Source organism: Erpetoichthys calabaricus, chromosome 1 (assembly GCF_900747795.2).
Source record: "Erpetoichthys calabaricus chromosome 1, fErpCal1.3, whole genome shotgun sequence".
Classification (NCBI taxonomy): Eukaryota; Metazoa; Chordata; class Cladistia; order Polypteriformes; family Polypteridae; genus Erpetoichthys; species Erpetoichthys calabaricus.
The window spans coordinates 213,755,603-213,778,881 of record NC_041394.2 but is presented as its reverse complement, the minus strand read 5'-3'; the positions used below and the strand labels follow the sequence as shown (position 1 = coordinate 213,778,881).

The 23,279-nt window shown below is 38.1% G+C and overlaps 1 protein-coding gene across 1 annotated transcript in view; it reads left to right on the top strand.

Annotated features, from left to right (window-relative positions):
- Positions 1–1,486: 1,486 nt before the first annotated feature.
- The window catches only part of ube2h (ubiquitin-conjugating enzyme E2H (UBC8 homolog, yeast)), a 90,880-nt gene continuing 69,087 nt past the window's right edge, over positions 1,487–23,279 (top strand). Inside the window, exon 1 of the mRNA XM_028811381.2 lies at positions 1,487–1,756. Coding sequence (XP_028667214.1) covers positions 1,704–1,756 — 53 coding nt within the window. The 5' untranslated portion in view covers positions 1,487–1,703. The remainder of the gene's footprint in view (positions 1,757–23,279) is intronic.

Sequence of the window (23,279 nt, the reverse complement as noted above, 5' to 3'; positions counted from 1 at the left end):
AAATTCTCTTTATTAGCTGAAAGGATATTTGCACCATTTTTAACATCATCACCTGAGCAAAGACAGACAGCATTGAAGCAACAACCCTGAATAACCAATTCTGCTGGACAGGCCACTGGATCAAAATACTGCACTCTTACCTAATCAGTTATGACCTCTGCAGAACCACCCTCAAGCCTTGTCTTGAAAAGGATGGATCTACACTACATCACCAGCTGGGAAATGCTTCACATGGAACACGATGTCACATGATTCATCATCAGGAGATGGACAAAGAATGGTAATGAATACATGGGTAATGCATAGGTTGGAGAACCCATGACTTGCAGATACTGTTTCTAAATCGAACCCCTACCCTCTCTTTGTAAATCTGTTTCCTCAAATATTATTCTCCTCAGCTCCTTAAGTTCACGTTCACATAATAACCTTGCCAAGTGTCATTCTTGAATGACTGCCAAATATGACTTTCGATAATACTTTTTATTTCACCATTGTGGATATCTCCATAAGACTAGGGCACTAAGTCACCTCCACATTGCTATGCTTTCTCTTTGGACTATGCATATTCTATATCTACACAAGCTGGCTCCTGCAGTCAAAAGGTATGCAATTAGCAGACTAATACTGAGCTGGTATCTGGGCTGATTGCACTCTGCAGTGAATTATTTCCCTTCCAAAGATGGTTCTTATCAGTACCAGAGAAATATCGTTCTATTATGGAAAATAATGACACTAATGATGGAATAGAGTCCAAGTGTTCTGAAGCACTATACTGGGAATCAATCCCTAATTTAATACACTAATAATCGAAAACTTGACTCAGCTGACAACGTTTGGAATCAGGTTGTTTATTCTCACTAAATATCGTGGAAAACACACATTCTAGTAAGATCCTGTAAACTGTGAGACTTCATTTAATCTTACCTTTATATGTTACATGCTGTGTTGAAGACAACAATAAAAGAAGTTTTTTGGACAACTTCTGCTTATTAGAAATTTTCAGCTTTCTGAAAGGAATATTAGCCACGTATTTGTGGTGTAAATAGGACGAGTGGTTTCGTGAAGAATTCAGCTAAAAAATCTTCCCTTTGTTCGTACCAGTTTATAATCACACCGAAAGGCTTACAGAACAAAGCACGCCTGTAAAAGACTACAACTCCCAGTAACGAGCCTCATGACAGCCACACGCTTGCTTCTGGCGTTGGTGGTCACAGGGTAATGACGTAACAAGGCCACGCTTTAAGGTAGACAGGGGAATATATGTTTTGAGGGAACATTCTGGATAATTTTTAATTTTAGAAAATAATAAATGCATTATATAACACTATATATTTTGATTAATAACTGTAAAAACACAATTTTGAAGAATTATACCTTGTTTATAAAAGACTACAACTCCCAGCAAGCGTCGTGACCTCTTAAATCCCTCCCACCAGTTTACTTTAGTTGTCACCGGGCAATGACGTAATTGGCGGAGGGATAGAAGCTTTAGGACAGGCAGAGAGCGAGAGAGAGCTACAGAGAGGTACCGAGGTGTAGAGGAATAGCTGCGGAGAAAAAGTGGGGAGGGGACTCCATAGATCTAATATAGTCCAGGAAATTATAGAAACAGGTTTAACATAAACGTTACGGTCACTGACAAGCCCCTAGGTTTCTGGCTGAGAGGATTTTTACAGTGTTAACTCTGCAAAGGGATATAAAAAATGTCGTCTCCGAGTCCGGGTAAAAGGCGAATGGATACCGACGTGGTGAAACTGTATCCTTTTCAGAACATAAACAACAGGAGCAGAAGAAAAGATTTACCTTTTTTGTTTTTCCCGTGCAGTATCGTCTTTGACAGCCAGCGGATTCCCTCGAAGACAGATGTTTGGGGGTCTTGTGTTTACAAAGGTCAGCCCGAAAGAGCCTCTTTGGCAGTTCCCAGCTGTCTGTGTGTTTTTCAAGGTAACAACAAAAGTGAGAAATAGAGCTTTAATGATCTGTTGAATTAGCTGAAGGTGGCAGTGTACCCCCCCTCCCCCTAGTGATTGCAGTTTTGTGGAGGTTTATTCAGACAACCTTGCCAGGCTTTCTTTTTTTTTAAGTACCCATATAATTTACTTGTGTACTGGGCATTCTGTTGAAAAGATTAAAATATTGTATCTACCATTGTTGTGTGATCCATGGACCTGGTTTGCCAAGTATGTTTTAAAAGTAACGTTAAAGAAACAGCTCACATATGCAGCTTTAAACAATGGGGGGGAGGGGGTGGGGGTGCATTGAGATTTATGTGTGCTTCACATTAACATCCGTTTTAAAGTGTTTCATGTATAAAAACACTGTTGTGTTCAGGGTTGGCAGTGACAGCACTGTGAAATGTTGAATGTTGTTTTAAACAGATGCGTTTAACAGGCTGCTGTTTGTTTACCAGGAAAAAAATAAACACCTTGTTTATTTGTGTTTTGTAATTTTTACATTCATGTATAGCTAGATTAATTGCTTTTGGGTTGAAAGGAAGTTGTGTATTCTTTTTCAGATATTTTTCTTTCTTTAATCATTTGTATTTACAAATGAATAATAAAATAACCTATCTGTTTAATCAACCGTAGTATTTTTGGTGAAGTGTAGTAGTAAAGGCGAAAGAGCAGGAAATTGCGGAAAGATCATAAGCCCTTGTTTGTTTCATGGCATTTTGAAAACATATTTTTTTGCCCCCTTTGATCTGGGGAAAAATAACCCATATGACAACTCCTTTATTGTCGTTATTACGGATTTCTTCGTGCGTTACTGTACCGAAGTGGCTCAGAGGCCCTGATGATGACTGCATTTTGGAAAGTTTCCTCCTCATTCGGATCACTTTGTTCCGCAAACAAAATTAAAGAGTGTGGCGAGCGGTTAGCTCCGAACATCATGTGATGAGACGTGAAAAGGTTAAAACTTAAGCTGGTGCAGGGGTCCTCAAAAATGGGATTGGGGCACAAAGTTTAGGGGGGGGGGCGGGCAGTTAAAGTCGATTTTAAGAAAATGCACCCCCTCCCCCACCCAAAATCGTACCCCCTCTTCTTAGACCTAACTGTAAAAAATATTTAATTGACAGTATTGTGTCTTTTGACTCTAATATTAAAGAGATAAAGGGGTGACGTGTTGGGCCTGCACTGCGTTAAAGGAGAAATGGGGGTTGGGGGTGATTGATCTGGTTTTATAAGGCATTATCAGCACGGGACACCTTAATGTGTAATACCGGCCAAGTTTATATTCACTGTCAAGTTAATAAACATGCTGGTGTTAACTGTAATTGTACACTTGATCTGGGCCAGAGTTATGCTCGCTTTTCACATTGTATTTCCCACTTAAGTTTTTTCGGTGTCTGTTCATTTTATATATTTTTAAATGCATAACGATCATTCTTGTGGATACTCGCGAGTTTTTATCGAGCCGTTTAAACTTTTAAATGAGTTGGCAGGCTTAGCCGCGTGTCTCTATTTGACTTTGGTCACTTTTTGTGGCAAATGGGGCCTAGACAAGTCCCGAGGCAGCGATTGATGTAGTAAACAAAGATTTTTTTTTTCTTTCTGCTTTCTTTTTTTAAATCGTGATTCACCTCTGTGGTGTTAACAATATTATTTAGGCCATATTGAACTTCAATGTGATTGGTAACCTCCGTTTATTTTTAGCTTGATACTCAATTCACTTGTGAATATATTGCAAGATAAATGTGTAATTGTTTTGTTGCTGTCGCCTTGTATGGAAGGTTTGTTGGCTTTTCATTGGCCGAGTTGTTACTACCCGGAAATATCGAGGGGGCGGGCCTTAGAACAGCTGATGAAGTGACAACAAAAGCGGGCTGAGATCCTACTAGGGGCTGGACATGGCTGATGTTAACTTAGGGTTCCTGTCAGCTGCTGGGTGTCAGTTTGCGAAGTGCAAGACTGTAGCTCAAAATTATATATACATGGTACAGGCTTAAAGAGTTGTTTTAACATTTCCATAACAAAATTATCCTTTTTTTTTTTTATATTGTTGTGTGGATTCATGGCTGTATTCTACTACCCGTTTTAATCAGGGTCTTGTTTACTCTGTTTTTTTGTAAAAGGCAAATAAGAGGTAGGTTTCAGACCTTAAACATCTATTTAAGTACACTAAAGATTAAGTCTGGGGGCAGCTGAATACCTAGTAAATTTTCAAACATCTGCACAGCGAAGTTTGCCTAATAAAAGATGGCCATGCAAAAAGTATGGCTCGTTAACTCTAATTTACCTTTTCTTGTTTTTTTAATCTTTACAGTAATGTTATGTACCTTTCAGTTGTTTGTTTTTTTAATATGATGACATATATTTTCTAGCAATCATCTTGTCATTTTCAATTAAATAAATCTAACCTCAATCACAAACACCATCTGACATGATTTTACTTTGTCATTTCTTTATTCAGCAAAAAAGAAGGAAGTTTGGACAAGCTGTCCGCGAAACCCAAGGATACCTCATAGTTAAGCACAACTAGTGGAACCACTAATAGTTGCAATAACTTTTTAAGTAATCATTTCCTTTACATGTTTATAAGCCTCGTTCATCATTTTGGAGAAATTTTCACCCACTTCTCCGTACAGCACTAGTTCACCTAATTGTTTTTGAAGGCATCTGTTTATGTTTATCTTTGTTAAACCAATGACACATTACACAACTTGTAGTCGTGGACAGTTTCATATTTGCCGACCACAGTTGCTGATTTCCAACGTAGTTGTGCTTGTCCTTTTTTTGACAGCCAACAGTATGCTGCCTGTCATACCCAGCACTGTGTGAAGGGTTAATAGGTATGTTATCCCTTTGAATTGCAGTCTCTGCCCTTTTTTCCTTTCTGTTTTAGTATGTAAAATATGATACATCAGAAAGATGGGCTTATCTTTTGTTTCCAAGGTACACATGCTCCTAATTCCTCATTACTACGTTCTTTGCATTGTACTTCCTGATGAGTATTCATTGGTTGTCCGCTTTCCTGCACACACTGTCTGCCCTTACAACTAAAGAGATAATCAATCTTGTTTGATTTTTATGGGAGCGAGTGGCAGACTAAGTTGTTGGGTCTGTCATATTACATGATCGGCAGAGTTCTCTCAGTTGCTAAGATTATGTAAATGAAGGCTACAAATGAAAATTGCTGGAAAAGTCGTATAATGTGGCATAGCCTTTAGATAACGACTGACCACTGTGTCCTAATGGAGCAGAGGCCTGGACTTTGAATTGTTTGTAGATTTGGTATTGTGCTTAGACATATTGCATGATTGAATTTTGGAATGAACTTTGGCTTCCTTCCTTTTCAAGTCTTTTCCTAGTGGTGGAATAATGAACTTTAACATACTTACCATGTGAACAAAGGCATGTGTATCAATTGATGTACCTGTTGTGTGTGAATTTTTTTTTTTTTTTTGTGTGCATCATACTGTCATATGTTTAGGTACAATTGCTGGAATACCCATTTGTGGGATGATGCGAAACTGCTTTAGGTGTTCTCCATTTGTAAGTAATCCTCAATGTAGAATACTGGATTTCAAATTTTTTGGAAATATCCTTGTGGTCCTCCTTACACAGATGAGCAGCATCAATTGATTTTTCTGAGGTCAATGCAGATGTCTTTTTTTACATTTTCCTCCCCATGGCATGGTGTTAACCACAGAATTTAATGCTCCACAGTGCCTATGGTTCCGATTTTCATATAGAGTTGATCATCATCTAACTGCCTTCTTTTAATTGATACAAAAGCAGTAAATGTGAACTTTTCCTTTCCATACATTGTGTCTACATGCCATTTTATATTTGTACTATGAAATATTGAGAAATACTTTGTAATATTGATAATTGAATACTGCATAGGTACATGAATTTGAAATATTGTTTATGGGCAGTTTACTCATTTTTTTTCCAGATTTCTCTGAAATGTTCACTGGTGGCATTGTGTGTAATGATTCTGTTCAACGTTACTTCCTGGTGCAAACCTGTGTCTCTCTATTGCGTGGGTGTTTACATTGAGCTTTTTTTTTTTATTATGAACATTAGAAAAATTTAGATGAGAACAAGCAATTCAGCCCAACAAAGCTCACCATTTCTATCCACTTAATTCCAAAATAACACCAGCTCAAGTTTTGAAGGTCCCTAATGTTCTTCTGTCTACCACACTACTTGGTAGCTTATTCCTTATGTTTATCATTCTCTGTATGAAGAAAAAGTCCTGCTGTCTGTTCAAAATGTACCCTTAACAAGTTTCTGTTTCCACATGTTCTTGATGAATTCATTTTAAAATAAGTCTTAATCCAATGCAATAATTACCTTCACAATTTTAAAACAGTTCAGTCATATTACCCCTTAATCTCCTTTTTAATCTTTCCTCATAATCTCATCCTTTGTAGTGCTGAAAGCAGTCTAGTCTCTCTTCTCTGGACTTTTTCTAGTGCTGCTATGTTTCTAGAGCTGTGTAGTCCAGAGACCAAAACTTTAATTCTTTTCATAATTTTAAACACCTCTGTCATATTTTATCTTAGTTGCTGCTTAGGCAGTATAAATTTAATTCCTCCAATATCAAACTGTTTTTTTCCCTGCAGTACTGGAATACATGTTGGGTCATCTTTGGATTTCCTATAATGATACATGCAGTTTTTAACATTTGGAGAAAAATACTACACATAATATACCAGATATGGAAGATATATGCAATTTCTGAACTGGCATAGGCTGAGTATCAGTAGGTATGGGTGTATGTTCTTACAACCTAGTAACTGAAAAAAGTGAGCCCAGAATGAGTGAGTTTAGAGTAGTATTGTAGTGAGGCAGTGTGAGCACAATTCATGATTGTTATGTTTGGATAGCTGAAATGAAGACATTCCAGTTTATACTAGTGCCCTCCATAATGTTTGGGACAAATACACATTTTTTTCATTGATTTATCCCTCTGCTACACAGTTTAAAATTACAATTAAAACATGATTAAAGTGAACATTATAGACTAGGGCTTTTGCAGACATTTCGTTCTCGCCATGTAGATATTGTAGCACTTTTTATAAATGTGCCTTCATTTCAGGGCACCATAATGTTTAAGACATTTATGTTTACTCGGGTGTGTTGCATTGCTTCATTAGTGCAGGTATAAGACACGTAGGCTTGCTTCTACTTACAGACTATCTTTGGAGTCTACCATTGTTCAACATGAGAACAGGATCTGTGCCTATGAAAGTCACAGAAACCATCACAAGACTGAAAAACAAGAATAAAACCATTAGAGGCAATGGTTAAACCTTATGATTACCTAAATTATCTGTCTGGAGTATCATTAAGAAGAAAGAACAAACTGGTGAGCTCAGTTATCTCAATGGGATTTGTAGGTCAAGGAAGACCTCCACTACTGATGAAGGAAGAATCCTCACTTTGGTAAAGAAAAAGCCTTAAATGCCTATCCGACAGATCAGAAACAGTCTTCATGAAGCAGATGTGTATCTGTTGGAGACTACTATCCACAGAAGACCTCATGAACAGAAATACAAAGGCTAATATTGCAAGATGTATAACACTAGGACAGATGAGACAAAAATTATCCAGTATCAGAGTGATGGCAAGAGCGAAGTGTGGAGACGAAAGGTGGGGTTGTTATGGATTGGGCATGTATGGCTGCCACAGGTACTTCTCATCATCTGTTCAAGTTTCAGTAAAGGCCTCCAAACTCTTTGGATGGTGCTGTCCTACTAAAGGACAATTATCCCAAACATCCAACTGTGCAACACAAGTGTTTTGCAAAGCTAAAAAATGGAAAATTCTTGAATGGCAAAGCCAGTCACCTGAATTAAATCCAATTGAGCGTGTATTCCATATGCTGAAGAGAAAACTTAAGGAGACAAGCCCCTGAAACAAGCAGGAGCTGATGATAGCTGCAATAAAAACTTGACAGAGCATCACCAGAGAAAATAGTTGGCACCAGGTGATGTCTGTGAATAGCAGACTTTCATTACATGCAAGGGGTATACAGCAACATCCTAAATGTGGCTACTTTAATAAACCTACCATTGCTATGTCCCAAACATTATGGTGCCCTGAAACGGGAGGACCATGTATAAAAAGTGTTGGTGATATCTATATTGTGTAATATGTATGCAAATACCCATAAATGAAAGTCTGCAAAGTTCACTTGAATCATGTCTGAATTGTTTGATTTTCAATTTAACTATGGAACAGTGGGTCAAAGTAAAGAAAAATTTGTGTTTGTTCCTAACATTATGGAGGGTACATTGTACATGCCTGAATTTGAGGGTGATGATATAAAGCATTCTCTGTGTTTCTGGACAAATTTATTTAATTAGTAATAGTTCTTTGACATTTGTTTATTAAACTGCAGTTGCTTTGTTGGCTTCATCAGCAAGAAATTCTTGTTTTTATGCCATTTATTTGTCTCTGTCAATTCAGTGTGACATCAGGAACTAGGGTTTTTGCAATGAAATGGGCACTACTGTGGTCTTGATTTTCTGTGCAATAATCTTGTTTTGCAGGTCCTTTATTGCATGCGTTTACCTTCCCTATTAAGAAAGAGGTATATTTCAGAAAGTTATGTATGGTGTTGATGCAACAATGGACTCTATAAAGGGGCCTTTATAGAGTCATTATTATCATGTATACAAAATAACATATTTAGTTGCGTGTACTAATTAACTTGCTGCACACTGCCACTCTCCAGCATCATGATTAGTGAGTATAACTACCTTACCTTGAAACTTCTGCTATTGTCTGTTTTTGGTAATGGTTAAATGCAAGTGATGTCACTACAGCATAAATAGGTTTAAATCAAAGTTTCTTAATATTCAGTCCTCGGGGTGGGCGCTGGTGACTGCAGGTGTTTGCTTCTACAACTTTCTCAATCAGTCAGTCATTGTTACCTTTATCTGATGCCATTGTTAATTTAGCTCACTCTTTTTTTTACTTTTATTTTGCATTTAGAAAAGTGCAGTGGTGTTTGTCATCTTTATTATATCTGAATGCAGACAATTCGTGATGAGCAGAGCAGACACCAGCATAAACGACCCTGAAAGGAGCAGCTAATTCAGTAATGGTGTCTTAGTTCTACATAGAAAGTGAATTAAAAAAAACCAAGGACAACAACAAAGTAAACATTTAAAGAAACAGATCACACACGTTTTGTAAATCTGACACTACTGTGGTTTTGTAAATGCTAAAAAAAGGAAAAAACAGTTCATCTAATTAAACAATGAGATCAATTGATGGTAGAAATTCCGCTTACTAATTTATTTTGTGAATCTAAACTGTTGAAGCAGATTTATATCGAGCCTTAAATAATATGTGTTATTTCAAGCCTCATGAAGTTTTAAATACTATAACATTATATATTCAAACCTGTTTTAAACAGCAGGCTTTTAACAAATCAGTTTGTACACATAGTTGTTTCTGCTTAAAACCTTTGCAGAAATCTGGTGTGTAAAATTGTCTTTGCTCTCTCTTGCACAAAGCTGGCTTTCCTTTCAATGTAGTAGTACATTATGGGATCATGATGAAAGCCAAAAATTAATATCCAGAAAACATAGTCTGGATAATTTATCATTTTGCATTATAGGTCACCAAGAGTGAGTTTTAATCACCGCCATTTCGTTTGGAATTTGTGTGGATTTTTCTCGAGGTACGATGGTTTTCTTCTGATATCTCAAAGACAGAAGAGAGAGGTCAATTATTGACAAATAATTGCCCTTTTCTTGTGTGTTTTTGTGTGCTCTGCATTGGACTGTTGTCCCATCCAGAGCTGGTTTCTCCCATGTTCTTGATACTATTGGATTAGGCACAAGCCTCCATCTCTCAGATTTCATTGGCAGGTACTAGGCCTGGCTAAAAATAATGATTTTTCAATTAATCATTATTTTTCGTTTAAACATTAAGATAGCGATCCTTAAAGACTCAAGATCGATCTCATGAATCTTTATCCTGCTCAATTACTATATGTAGATTTTTGCTTATCTTTGTTTTTGGCGGCCGATCCAGTAGGTGTTGCTAATGCTTCTCTTAAGGCTTTCTACGGTAAAAGCACTTTATTACCTCAAACAATATGGTGTGTCCTCTAACTGAAATCGGCATCTTTAACACTTAAGATGTGTGGACAGCTGAACATCCAGGGCAGCAGATTTCTATGTGACAATTGTACATTCAAAATAACTGGGCACCTGCAGTGAATATGTTACAGATGAGCGTGCTGCATGCCAATCACACTGGGAGCAACCTCTCTGCCTATATGCAGAGCTGCTGTGATGACTCACTGTTGTTCCAAAAACCTTTCCAGCATTTCCAATGTGCTGCTTTATTGCCTGTACACATCAATCACAAGTTTGTGTGTTGGCAAGTCCAATAAACATTGTTTCTCTTTAAACATGTGGATAGCTAACTGTATATGTACCGTGCAAAAAGTTTGCAACGCGCCTCACCCGGCAAAGCAACTGGGTAATTGTTGGAATTTTCAGAGCAACATGCAATACCAAAGTGAGCATGTGCACAAAGCAGCTGACTAGTAGTAGCAGTGGTGTTATCAGTCACGATGGGTGGTTCTGTTTCTTTTATGGCTAACAGTTTAGTTGAAAGATGTCTACATTAAGATCACACACAAATAGGTTATTCAGTAACATAATTTAAGAAGTAATATTTGATTACTTTAGTGTAATATTTGCAAGATGTGATATAGATGTTTTATAAAGTAGATGCATTGTATTAAAATAAGGAGCTCCTCCATATGATGTTTGGACACCCTTCAAATAAAGTGTTACTGAAATTTGACACATTATATTAATGTTCTCTATGCACTGTCAAGTAATTTCTAAAAAAGCCACCACCTCTCCAAATATATCAGTGCACATTAATTCAGTCAAGATAAAATCAATATCAAATTGAATTGGGGCATTGTGAGTCAGAATCGAATTAAATTAGGACATTAGTGCTGATACCTAGCCCATCAGGTACTATTGCTTTTTATTTATCAGGTCAATAGAATTCAATTATGACATTAAGAGATGCTGTGAGTGATCAGCCTTCCATTTAAATTGGCTGATTTGAATTAGAGGAATCATCCTGTACAATTAGACAAACGTCAAGAAAAGCTTTAAATTAAGATAGACATTACAGTGGTGACTTGGTTTGCGGGCATAATTCGTTCCGGAAACATGCTTGTAATTCAAAGCACTCGTATATCAAAGCGAATTTCCCCATAAGAAATGATGGAAACTCAGATGATTTGTTCCACAACCCAAAAATATTCATATAAAAATGATTAATACAAAATATAAAGTAAAAATACATAAAACAAATTAACCTGCACTTTACCTTTGAAAAGAATCATGGCTGGTGTGAGGGAGACGAGGAGAGGAGCAGGGTTATTGTGTGGGACGACTTTCACTCTAAATAACGGAATCACTGCTATCTGTCAGCTCACTGGAATCTTTCTTTTAAGCGACTTCAACAAGGAACCTATCTAATGACAGTTGCTTTTGCCTGAAGAGTCACTACACTTGGACACAAAATAAAAAAAAATACTTTATGCACTGTAAGGTTTCTAAACTCTTTTGGGATTCCCCCCAACGGGACAACACGTGGAAGAGTGCTCCCAGCGCTATAGCAGTTTGCCGCAAAAGTGAATCCAAAAAGATTGCGGTCATGCTATAAGCGCCTGTCGTTGATGGGTGATGCATGAACATTATAAATGCAAAAGCACAGTATAACTTGGCCATTAACCTGGACCCCCGACCCTGCCTGATTGCTGTTGTCTGGGTATAGGAAAGTGGCAGATCCTGCTACAATAAATAACCGTGCTATTCCTGTTTCACACTGAATAAAGCTGGTTTTTGCTAAAGTACTGAAACTCAGCTTCGTGTTTTGGGATGCAGGACAGGGACTCACGTGTCACAGCACACACACACGTGGTCACAATGCTATAGTACACAGTATATGAATGTTGACTAAATGAATGAGGCACAGCGACTGAGACCGAGCATGGGAGATGATTACCCACAATCCTGCAGACAGAGACAGAGAGAGAACCACCATCGGCTCAGTTGTGATCACGTGACGCTCGGCAGACAAACGTATACATACTTCACAACACGTTTGTGGAAGTGTATCATGGCACGAACAAAGGAGATTTCTGAGGACCTTAGAAAAAGAGTTGCTGAAGCTCATCAGGCTGGAAAAGGTTACAAAACCATCTCTAAAGAGTTTGGACCAATCCACAGTCAGACAGATTGTGTACAAATGGAGGAAATTCAAGACCATTGTTACAATCCCCAGGAGTGGTCGACCAACAAAGATCACTCCAAGAGCAAGGCGTGTAATAGTCGTCGAGGTCACAAAGGACCCCAGGGTAACTTCTAAGCAACTGAAGGCCTCTCTCACATTGGCTAATGTTCATGTTCATGAGTCCACCATCAGGAGAACACTGAACAAGAATGGTGTGCATGGCAGGGTTGCAAGGAGAAAGCCACTGCTCTTCAAAAAAAACTTTGCTTCTCATCTGCAGTTTGCTAAAGATCACGTGGACAAACCAGAAGGCTATTGGAAGAATGTTTTGTGAACGGATGAGACCAAAATAGAACTTTTTGGTTTAAATGAAAAGCTTTATGTTTGGAGAAAGGAAAACACTGCATTCCAGCATAAGAACCTTATCCCATCTGTGAAACATGGTGGTGGTAGTATCATGGTTTGGGCCTGTTTTGCTGTATCTGGGCCAGGACAGCTTGTCTTCATTGATGGAACAATGAATTCTGAATTATATCAGAGAATTCTAAAGGAAAATGTCAGGACATCTGTCCATGAACTGAATCTCGAGAGAAGGTGGGTCATGCAGCAACACAATGACCCTAAGCACACAAGTCGTTCTACCAAAGAATGGTTAAAGAAGAATAAAGTTAATGTTTTGGAATGGCCAAGTCAAAGTTCTGACCTTAATCCAATCGAAATGTTGTGGAAGGGCCTGAAGCGAGCAGTTAATGTGAGGAAACCCACCAACATCCCAGAGTTTAAGCTGTTCTGTATGGAGGAATGGGCTAAAATTCCTCCAAGCCGCTGTGCAGGACTGATCAACAGTTACTGGAAATGTTTAGTTGCAGTTATTGCTGCAAAGGGAGGTCACACCAGATACTGAATGCAAAGGTTCACATACTTTTGCCACTCACAAATATGTAATACAGTAATCCCTCGCTATATCGCGCTTCGACTTTCGCGGCTTCACTCTATCGCGGATTTTATATGTAAGCATATCTAAATATATAACGCGGATTTTTCGCTGCTTTGCGGGTTTCTGCGGACAATGGGTCTTTTTACTTCTGGTACATGCTTCCTCAGTTGGTTTGCCCAGTTGATTTCATACAAGGGACGCTATTGGCGGATGACTGAGAAGCTACCTAATCAGAGCACACAGTTAAGTTCCTGTTTGCTGATTGGCTCAGTGACGGAGTGCTGCATTAACCAGGAAGTCTCATCTCACTCATTCAGCATTAACGTGCTCCTGCTACTGCTGCAGGGGCCGTGTCCAAGCGCCAGCAGAAGATGTAAATGATTGCAGAAAAGGTAAAAGTTTTGGATATGTTGAAGGAAAGGAACAGCTACACCGCTGCAGGACACCATTATGGCATCAATGAGTCCACGATTCTTTTTATTTAAAAAGGAGGAAAAGCATATAAGATCTACGGCCGCAGTGTCCTTTAACCAGGGCGCAAAACGAGTTGCAAGTGGACGTGATAAGGCAGTAGTCTGGATGGAATCTGCTTTAGGGATTTGGATTGAAGATTTGGAAGAAGAACAACGGCGGTGCTACACAGTTGCCTGAAGAGGCTCCTTTAGAAGAGCTGTAACGCTATCCTTTGTTGTCCGATAACGATGAGTTTAATTTTACTGCACAAGTCGTCGTGTCATTGTTGGTGAGTAACCATAATTAATTATCTACGTTCAGTACTTATTACATGTACATAGTTTAGTGTCACTGTACACACATTTTACTGTATACAATTTTTCTTGCATTGTACGTATTTATTGCTGGTGGCCTGTCTGTCGTAATGGCTGTAACATGTGATATCGGAGACGCTCGATATCTTTAAAATAATATTTAGGTTTTACTGTATATAAACTGTGTTTACATTCATAATTTCAACGAATCTTACCTAATATCTAAGAGAATACAAAGGGTTTATGCTGTATAATTGTGCGGGAAATGTTTATAATAGTGTGGGAGAGTTTATAAGGGCTTAAAATATATAAAAAGAACCATATGAACATATGGTTTCTACTTAGCGGATTTTCACCTTTCGCGGGGGGTTCTGGAACGCAACCCCCGCGATAGAGGAGGGATTACTGTATTCGATCATTTTCCTTAATAAATAAATGACCAAGTATAATATTTTTGTGTCATTCGTTTAACTGGTTTCTCTCTATCTACTTTTAGGACTTGAGTGAAAATCTGATGATGTTTTAGGTCATATTTATGCAGAAATAAAGAAAATTCTAAAGGTTTCACAAACTTTCAAGCACAACTGTATATCTATATATGCTATATATCTGTGTGTGTATATAAACTGCTCAAAAAAATTGAAGGAACATTTTGAAAACGCATCAGATCTCAATGGGGAAAAAAATCATTCTAGATATCTATACTGATATGGACTTGGTAATGCGTTAGGAACGAAAGGATGCCACATCGTTTGATGGAAATGAAAATTATCAACCAACAGAGGGCTAAATTCAAAGACCCCCCCCCGAAAATCAAAGTGAAAAAATAATGCAGCAGGCTAATCCATTGTGCCAAAATTTAATTGCAGCAACTCAAAATTGTACTCGGTAGTTTGTATGGCTTCCACATGCTTGTATGCATGCTTGACAATATTGGGCCATTCTCCTAATGAGACGACGGATGGTGTCCTGGGGGTCTCCTCCCAGATCTGGACCAGGGCATCACTGAGCTCCTGCACAGTCTGAGGTGCAACCTGACAGCGTCAGATGGACCGAAACATAATGTCCCAGAGGTGTTCTATTGGATTTAGGTCAGGCAAGCGTGGGGGCCAGTCAATGGTATCGATTCCTTCATCCTCCAGGAACTGCCTGCATACACTCGCCACATGAGGCCGGACATTGTCATGCACCAGGAGAAACCCAGGACCCACTGCACCAGCATAGGGTCTGACAGTGGGTCCAAGGATTTCATCCTGATACCTAATGACAGTCAAGGTGCCGTTGTCTAGCCTGTAGAGGTCTTTGCATCCCTCCATGGATATGTCTCCTCAGACCATCACTGACCCACCACTAAACCGGTCATGCTGAACGATGTTATAGGCAGCATAACGTTCTCCACGGCTTCTCCAGATGGGTTAAGGACCTTCTACGGCCCTGTCCAGCTCTTCTAGAGTAACTACTTGTCTGATGGAATCTCCTTGATTCCTTCTGGTAATGGCACGTATTGATGTGCCATCCTGAAGAAGTTGGACTACCTTTTGGAACCTTTGTAGGGTCCAGGTATGGCCTCATGCTACCAGTAATGACACTGACTGTAGCCAAATACAAAACTAGTGAAAAAACAGTCAGAAAAGATGAGGAGGGAGAAATGTCAGTGGCCTCCACCTGTTAAGCCATTCCTGTTTTGGGGGTTGTCTCATTGTTGCTCCTCTAGTGCACCTGTTGTTAATTTCATTAACACTACAGCAGCTGAAACTGACTAACAACCCCTTCTGTTACTTAACTGTTACCTGTGTGGATAGTGCTTTGAGTACTGAGAAAAGCGCTGTATAAATGTAATGAATTATTATTATTAACTGACCAGATCAATATCCCAGAAGTTGTATTGACTTGATGCTATACAGTGTTCCTTTAATTTTTTTGAGCAGTATATATATATAATAATATATATATATAATATATTATATATATATATATAAATGTGTGTGTGTGTGTGTGTGTATACTGTATATACACATACAGTAGGGGGCTTCGCCCCCTGCTCACTTTGCTCGCCAACCCCTGTGCCTGCTCTACGCGCTTGCCTCTTTGCGATTCCGCTGCTCGTGTACAGTGAACCCTCGTTTCACGGTTAATCCGTTCCAGACGATAAATGAATTTTTACGAAGTAGGATTCTTTATTTATAAATCAAATATTTTCACAGTTAGAGTATAGAAAACCTGTTTACGACCTTCTAAGTACGTTTTTTAACATTATTAGAGCCCTCTAGACATGAAATAAACCCTTTAGTCACCATTACACTTGTATTACCCAATATATTAGACAAAATAAGAGAAAATGACATATTAGACGTTACAAATATATTATTATTATTATTATTATTGTACTGTACATTTAATTACACACACACACACACACACAGTTCTTACACACAACCACTAATCTATGAAGGCACGAGCTCAGTAGGAGAGTCTTCGGGTTATAAGCTGGAGCGCTGATCGCACCCTCAGAGGACACAGACTCCCCTGGGGAAAACCCCTGAAACAGCTGACAGTCTATCTTCACATTGCTCCTTACCCTTCTTACGTGCGATAAACCTCTCACGCGGTACTCCGCTTACTTAAAAGTATTGTGCAGCGCCTCTCAGCTTTGGAATTGGTTGTTTTGTTTCTCTCTCTCTCTCTGTCTCTCAGACATTCTCTGCTCCTGGCGGAACTGTCATCTCTGACTTGTCATGGAGCACGTTTAAACTTTTGAAAAGAGACAAATGTTTGTTTGCAGTGCTTTGAATAAAGTTCTTTTTTTTCTACAACCTCCTGTGTCTCTGTGCAAATCTGTGACCCAAGCGTGACAAGGTGGTGCAGTATCTTCAGCAGGTGCGTCGTTGTCTTCTTTTGCTGAAGGAGTACTAGGAGTAGGCAGTGGGTGTCTGGGTGCGCGGCTGAAGAACATCTTGATAGGCAGTTGCTGGCGCTGTCTTTTCATATGCGTAAGGAGGGTTTTGTAGGGTATTGCCATCTTTGATCATATCCAAGAGTTTCACCTTCTCCTGGATGGTAAGCATTATCCTCCGGCGCTTAGTTTCATTGTCAGAAGGCTTAGAAAAAGCAGCATGTTTAGGAGCCATCGTGGGGCTTAGATAAAAGTTCTCAGAAAGCGCATGCGTAGTGACGTAAGCGTGTATGAGAAAAAATCGCGATAGAGTTAAGCCGAGAAAGTCGAAGCGTGATATAGCAAGGGATCACTGTATTGGGATGCAGATATACGATTTAAACAGATTTTTATTTTCATGGGAATTGTTATATATGCATCAACGCAACATATAACTGCCCATGATTGAATTTCATTTCTTTCTCTCTATTAAATAAAGCAACTTTTTCGAATGTTTGGTTCTGAGATTTGTTGTCTTTGCAAAAGCTATTCTAACCAGAAACTGTTAACGTTTTAGTATGAATGGCAAATTAAGATCTCCTTTGTTGTCTACTGTTAACATTTTAGTATGAATGGCATATTAAGATCTCCTTTGTTGTCTAATGTTATCCGCAGAAGATGTACTACATTACCTTTCTTGGATACATATTTCTTTGTACAGTAATTTGTGAGTTGTAAGACCATACGTTGTTAATGGTTGTAGATATTCTTTGGGATATTGCAAGTTGTTGTTTTCATCTTCCGCATGATCACCACCAACTGTTTCAGCATAGTCTATTGATACACATTTAACCAATTTGCCGTGTAACCGTTCAACATTTTTAGATGCATTTAACCAATGTAATGTGTAACTGATCAACATTTTTGCCGTTAATTCGTTTGACTCTCGTTTCTCAGTGCTAGGATTGCGCGTGTATTCATTTTTTATGTTGATAAGCCTTCGTGATGAAAGTCTTCAATAAGATTTGGACATAATACAGTGCATCCGGAAAGTATTCACAGCGCATCACTTTTTCCACATTTTGTTATGTTACAGCCTTATTCCAAAATGGATTAAATTCATTTTTTTCCTCAGAATTCTACACACAACACCCCATAATGACAATGTGAAAAAAGTTTACGTGAGATTTTTGCAAATTTATTAAAAATAAAAAAATTGAGAAAGCACATGTACATAAGTATTCACAGCCTTTGCTATGAAGCTCAAAATTGAGCTCAGGTACGTCCTGTTTCCCCTGATCATCCTTGAAATGTTTGTGTAGCTTAATTGGAGTCCACCTGTGGTAAATTCCGTTCATTGGACATGATTTGGAAAGGCACACACCTGTCTGTATAAGGTCCCACAGTTGACAGTTCATGTCAGAGCACAAACCAAGCATGAAGTCAAAGGAATTGTCTGTAGACCTCCAAGAGAGGATTGTCTCGAGGCACAAATCTGGGGAAGGTTACAGAAAAATTTCTGCTTCTTTTGAAGGTCCCAATGAGCACAGTTGCCTCCATCATCCATAAGTGGAAGAAGTTCGAAACCACCAGGACTCTTCCTAGAGCTGGCTGGCTATCTAAACTGAGCGATCAGTGAAGAAGGGCCTTAGTCAGGGAGGTGACCAAGAACCTGATGGTCACTGTCAGAGCTCCAGAGGTCCTCTGTGGAGAGAGGAGAACCTTACAGAAGGACAACCATCTCTGCAGCAATCTACCAATGAGGCCTGTATGGTAGAGTGGCCAGACGGAAGCCACTCCTTAGTAAAAGGCACATGGCAGCCCGCCTGGAGTTTGCCAAAAGGCAACTGAAGGACTCTCAGACCATGAGAGAAAATTCTCTGGTCTGATGAGATTGAACTCTTTGGTGTGAATGCCAGGCATCACGTTTGGAGGAAACCAGGCACCGCTCATCACCAGGCCAATACCATCCCTACAGTGAAGCATGGTGGTGGCAACATCATGCTGTGGGGATGTTTTTCAGTGACAGGGACTGGGAGACTAGTCAGGATAAAGGGAAAGATGACTGCAGCAATGTACAGAGACATCCTGGATGAAAACCTGCTCCAGAGCGCTCTTGACCTCAGACTGGGGCGACGGTTCATCTTTCAGTAGGACAATGACCTTAAGCACACAGCCAAAATATCAAAGGAGTGGCTTCAGGACAACTCTGTGAATGTCCTTGAGTGGCCCAGACTTGAATCCGATTGAACATCTCTGGAGAGATCTTAAAATGGTTGTGCACCGACGCTTCCCATCCAACCTGATGGAGCTTGAGAGGTGCTGCAAAGAGGAATGGGCGAAACTGTCCAAGGATAGGTGTGCCAAGCTTGTGGCATCATATTCAAAAAGACTTGAGGCTGTAATTGCTGCCAAAGGTGCATCAACAAAGTATTGAGCAAAGGCTGTGAATACTTAGGTACATGTGACTTCTCAGTTTTTTTATTTTTAATAAATTTGCAAAAACCTCAAGTAAACTTTTTTCACGTTGTCATTATGGGGTGTTGTGTGTAGAATTCTGAGGAAAGAAATGAATTTAATCCATTTTGGAATAAGGCTGTAACATAACAAAATGTGGAAAAAGTGATGCGCTCTGAATACTTTCCGGATGCACTGTATATTGGAATATTTTGAAATAAAAAGAGAAGCTTAGGAAGGATATTCATCTTAACAATGTTAATTCTTCCAGCTAGAGTAAGATGAAGGGTTGACCATCTATGTAAGTCTTATTAAATTTTTTTTATATAGACGGTGAAATTTTGTTGATAAAGAGCTTTATGTTTACTTGTGATATTTACCCCTAGGTATTTAAACTGATCTGTGATGATAAAAGGGAAGGTGTCCAATCTAATATTATATGCTTGCCAGTGCCAATTAACTGTCTGAAAAAATATATAGAGTGTGAAATGGTGAAAATTACTTTTTTTAAATTAAGCTTTGCTTCAGACAGGTACATTACATTAAAATGTTTTTTTTTTTTGACCGTTTATAATCAATGAGAAGTATTTTATTTTCTTTTATGTCATATGCATTATGGATACATATTATTGTACATATTTTAAGGAAAGTTTATTTTAGTAATTAAACTACTATATATATGTGTGTGTGTGTGTGTGTGTGTATGTGTGTATGTATATATGTATATATATGTATATATATACACACACACACACACATATACACTAGGGGGCTTCGCGTCTTTAACACTCGTGTTTTGAAGAGGTTACTGAACGCACCCCAAGGAGACGTGGTCGCTCCTCTGAAAACCCCTCTTAAATGGTGATACAATGGGAAACAAATACATTATTATTATTTATTTTTTTTATATATAAAACACCTCCTCTTTGCTCGATCAGCTGTTGGCTTGCTGCTGCCTTGCCTTGCGATATGCATCTCGCGCGGTGCTTCGAACATTTAGAAGCTGTACAGCAGCTGTCCTTTTGTCTCGCTGCCTTGTCTCTCTTCTCCTCCAGACATCCTCTGCTCCTGTTGGGAGTACCCCTCCTGAGGCACACCCCTATGAAGAGGAAGATTTTCTATTCTTTTTCTTTGAAATACTACTGTCCTGAGTTTTCTTGTCATTCCCTTTAGAGGAGAATTGTTGGGCCTAGAAAGATAATATCCCAATATCCCCTGTAGAATTAGTTTTGGTTGATTGCTGTCTTATTCTTGATTAGGGCTGTCTCTGTTGTTGTGTGATTGACTGTAGGTTGTCATTAAATCTAATCTCTCAATAAATGGTATGTTTGTCTCTAACTAAACATTTTGCTTAATTAAATACATTTATTTTATCTTAGATTTTGAATTACAATTTTTTTTTTTTTTAAAGAAAAGTGTGTGCAGATCTGTATTGCTTTGTTCCTTTTTAACATTTTAATGTTTTGATCCCATATATTTTTTTGAGGTTGATAGGTTTAGATTTTTGTGATGAAGAGCCACAGGTGAAAGTCACTTTTGTGTGTACTGTTACTAATAATAGTATATTGCTATTACATTGAAGTTTTTTGGACAACATAATTCATTTTTAGACAGAAATGAGTGAACACTCTAAAAGTGGTGCGGTAGTATAATTATTAAAATAATGAAAATGAGAAAATGAGTTTCATTGGATCAGTGCTGATCCAAATTAAAAGAATTAAACTGGTATTTTACACTAGAAGGGTATCTAGGGAAAGAGCTAAATTTTTGTAAATAGAGTTTTTCACCAAACAAACTCTGATCGGGCATATTGAAACATCTATCACCAGCTTTACTTTTTTTTTTAAATGCTAAATCGAAAACATTGGCACTTAACGCTAGTTGTCGGCCTGGTCAGTAGCCCTCTTGAAGCTTTTCCCTTACTGAAATGCCACTGACTAGCTGTTGTAGCAATATCTGTGTTTGTAATTTATATATAGAGCAAGAGCACAACAACATGATTCTTCAAAATTTAGAGGGAAAATGTTAAGCACTATAAGTAATTTGGCATGTTCAATCTCATATTAAGGTCCTTTGATAACATGTTGTGAATGTATTCTTTTGTATTATGTAGCTAAACACAGTTACTGCACTTAAGTGCACATTATGATAGTACCAATTTTCCAGTGTGTTTGCTCAGACTGTGTTTGTGTATTTAACACTGCTGTGGCTTTTCTTTAAATATATCATTCAGAATTTCATATAAATTAAAAGTAGGGGTTTTCTGGGCCATAAAGTACTTTTATGGGGATAATGGATTATTTTTTTCTGTGCACTTGTTTATTTATATTCTTATCACAATATTTTGCCATTGTTGACTTTTAATCTAGACCATCCATTTGTTAGTACTGATTGATGTGCTTGTCTCTTTGGTAGCCAATATGAAAAAACACAGGTTGGAGACACCAGTCCTTTCCCGAGCACACTCACGCTAACACACACTCACTGAAACTTTTTATATCATAATTTCACTTAACTACACACAGTAATCTATTATTTGTCTGAATGAAAAAATGTGACATAATGATTTAATTATAGTAGCTTTTATTTTAGGTTTCCCTGTTAAATATATAAACTATATTTTTTAATAGTTAATTAATTTTGTGTATTTGTTATGACCATATTTTTGTCTTATTCTTATCCTAAATGGGAGTGGCATATCACTTTATTGGCCTAGAATCGGGGAGAATGATACACCAGAAAAAAGAAAGACTTATAGGGTATTGAACATGCCCCCTTCAAAGTGGGCTCCTATTTCAGAAAACATGCCTTCTGTATTTCAGAGTTAGGTTTATAGCAACAGAAAGAAATTGAAAGTAATTAATTTTCTACTCTGGGTTTTTGCAGTAACTTTTTCTTTGTTCAAACCAAATAGCAGGTCTGGAGTTTCTATGTAATCATGGGCCTATGTAAGTAAAATTACCAGGCAAATTGGATGTGCAAGTGAAGAAGCTCACAAAGTAAAGCATACATCTCTGCCAATGTAACACAATACTTCTTTTTAGATAAAAAGGTTAAACATATATGTTGTACATGTGCTGTGAATATACAAATGGAAATAATGGAGTTTGGTAAGTTTCCATCAACTCCCTTTCAGTAATATTTAAACTTGTGACTAGCATCTGGGTTGGAAGCATCAGTGCTAAGCAAAAAAAAATTATACACCAACTTTCTGTAGAACCTGTTTTCTGTTTGCTCCTTCTCAGTTCAATCCCATCTATCAATTTAATTTTGGAAAAATGTCTCCAGAATGCTATCGAATGATGAAGACTGGAAAAAACATCAGTAAAAGAGATGAAAACTTTGCATGACAATCTGGACACGTCATCCAGGTTTTCTAGTGGTCTTAGCACCAAGTCCCATTCTCTGCAAAGACATTTGTCTTTAGTAGGAAATATTTTTCATTGTACACACATGCATCATCAGTTTCCAGTTCTCTAGATCCTAACCGTGTAGCTACAGGCCATACTATTTGCACTTTCTCTTCAATACTGGCAAGTCTCAATTTTTTCAATACATATTGTACCAGTGACAGTTTTTTTTTTTTTTTTTTTTTGCATATTACTACAGGCTTCACTTCCTTGTTTTTAATGTCTTCATCTCCTCAGAGTCCTCATCAATATGTAAAATATCTTCTTCAAAGTATTTCTTTTGGCAAGAGCAGTGTACCATATTTGATTCAATGTTGTAAGGAGAATGGATGCTTGAAGTACAAGAGAGTCCGTTTGTTTAGGTGTTTTCTGCTGTAGGTGAATACATGTATTTTATTTTTAAAAATGTATTTATAATAATGCTTCACTTAAATGCACACATTTTGGCAAAATGCTTCCCCTGCTTGTATAAAAATAACAACTTTGACTTCAAAATTCTAAACTTATCCTTAAGTAGTTCTATGAAAATTCCCATGTTGCTGTTAGTATCAAATTCTCCTTAGGGAATCAGATCATTAAAATAGGTGGCATGAGAAAAGCAAT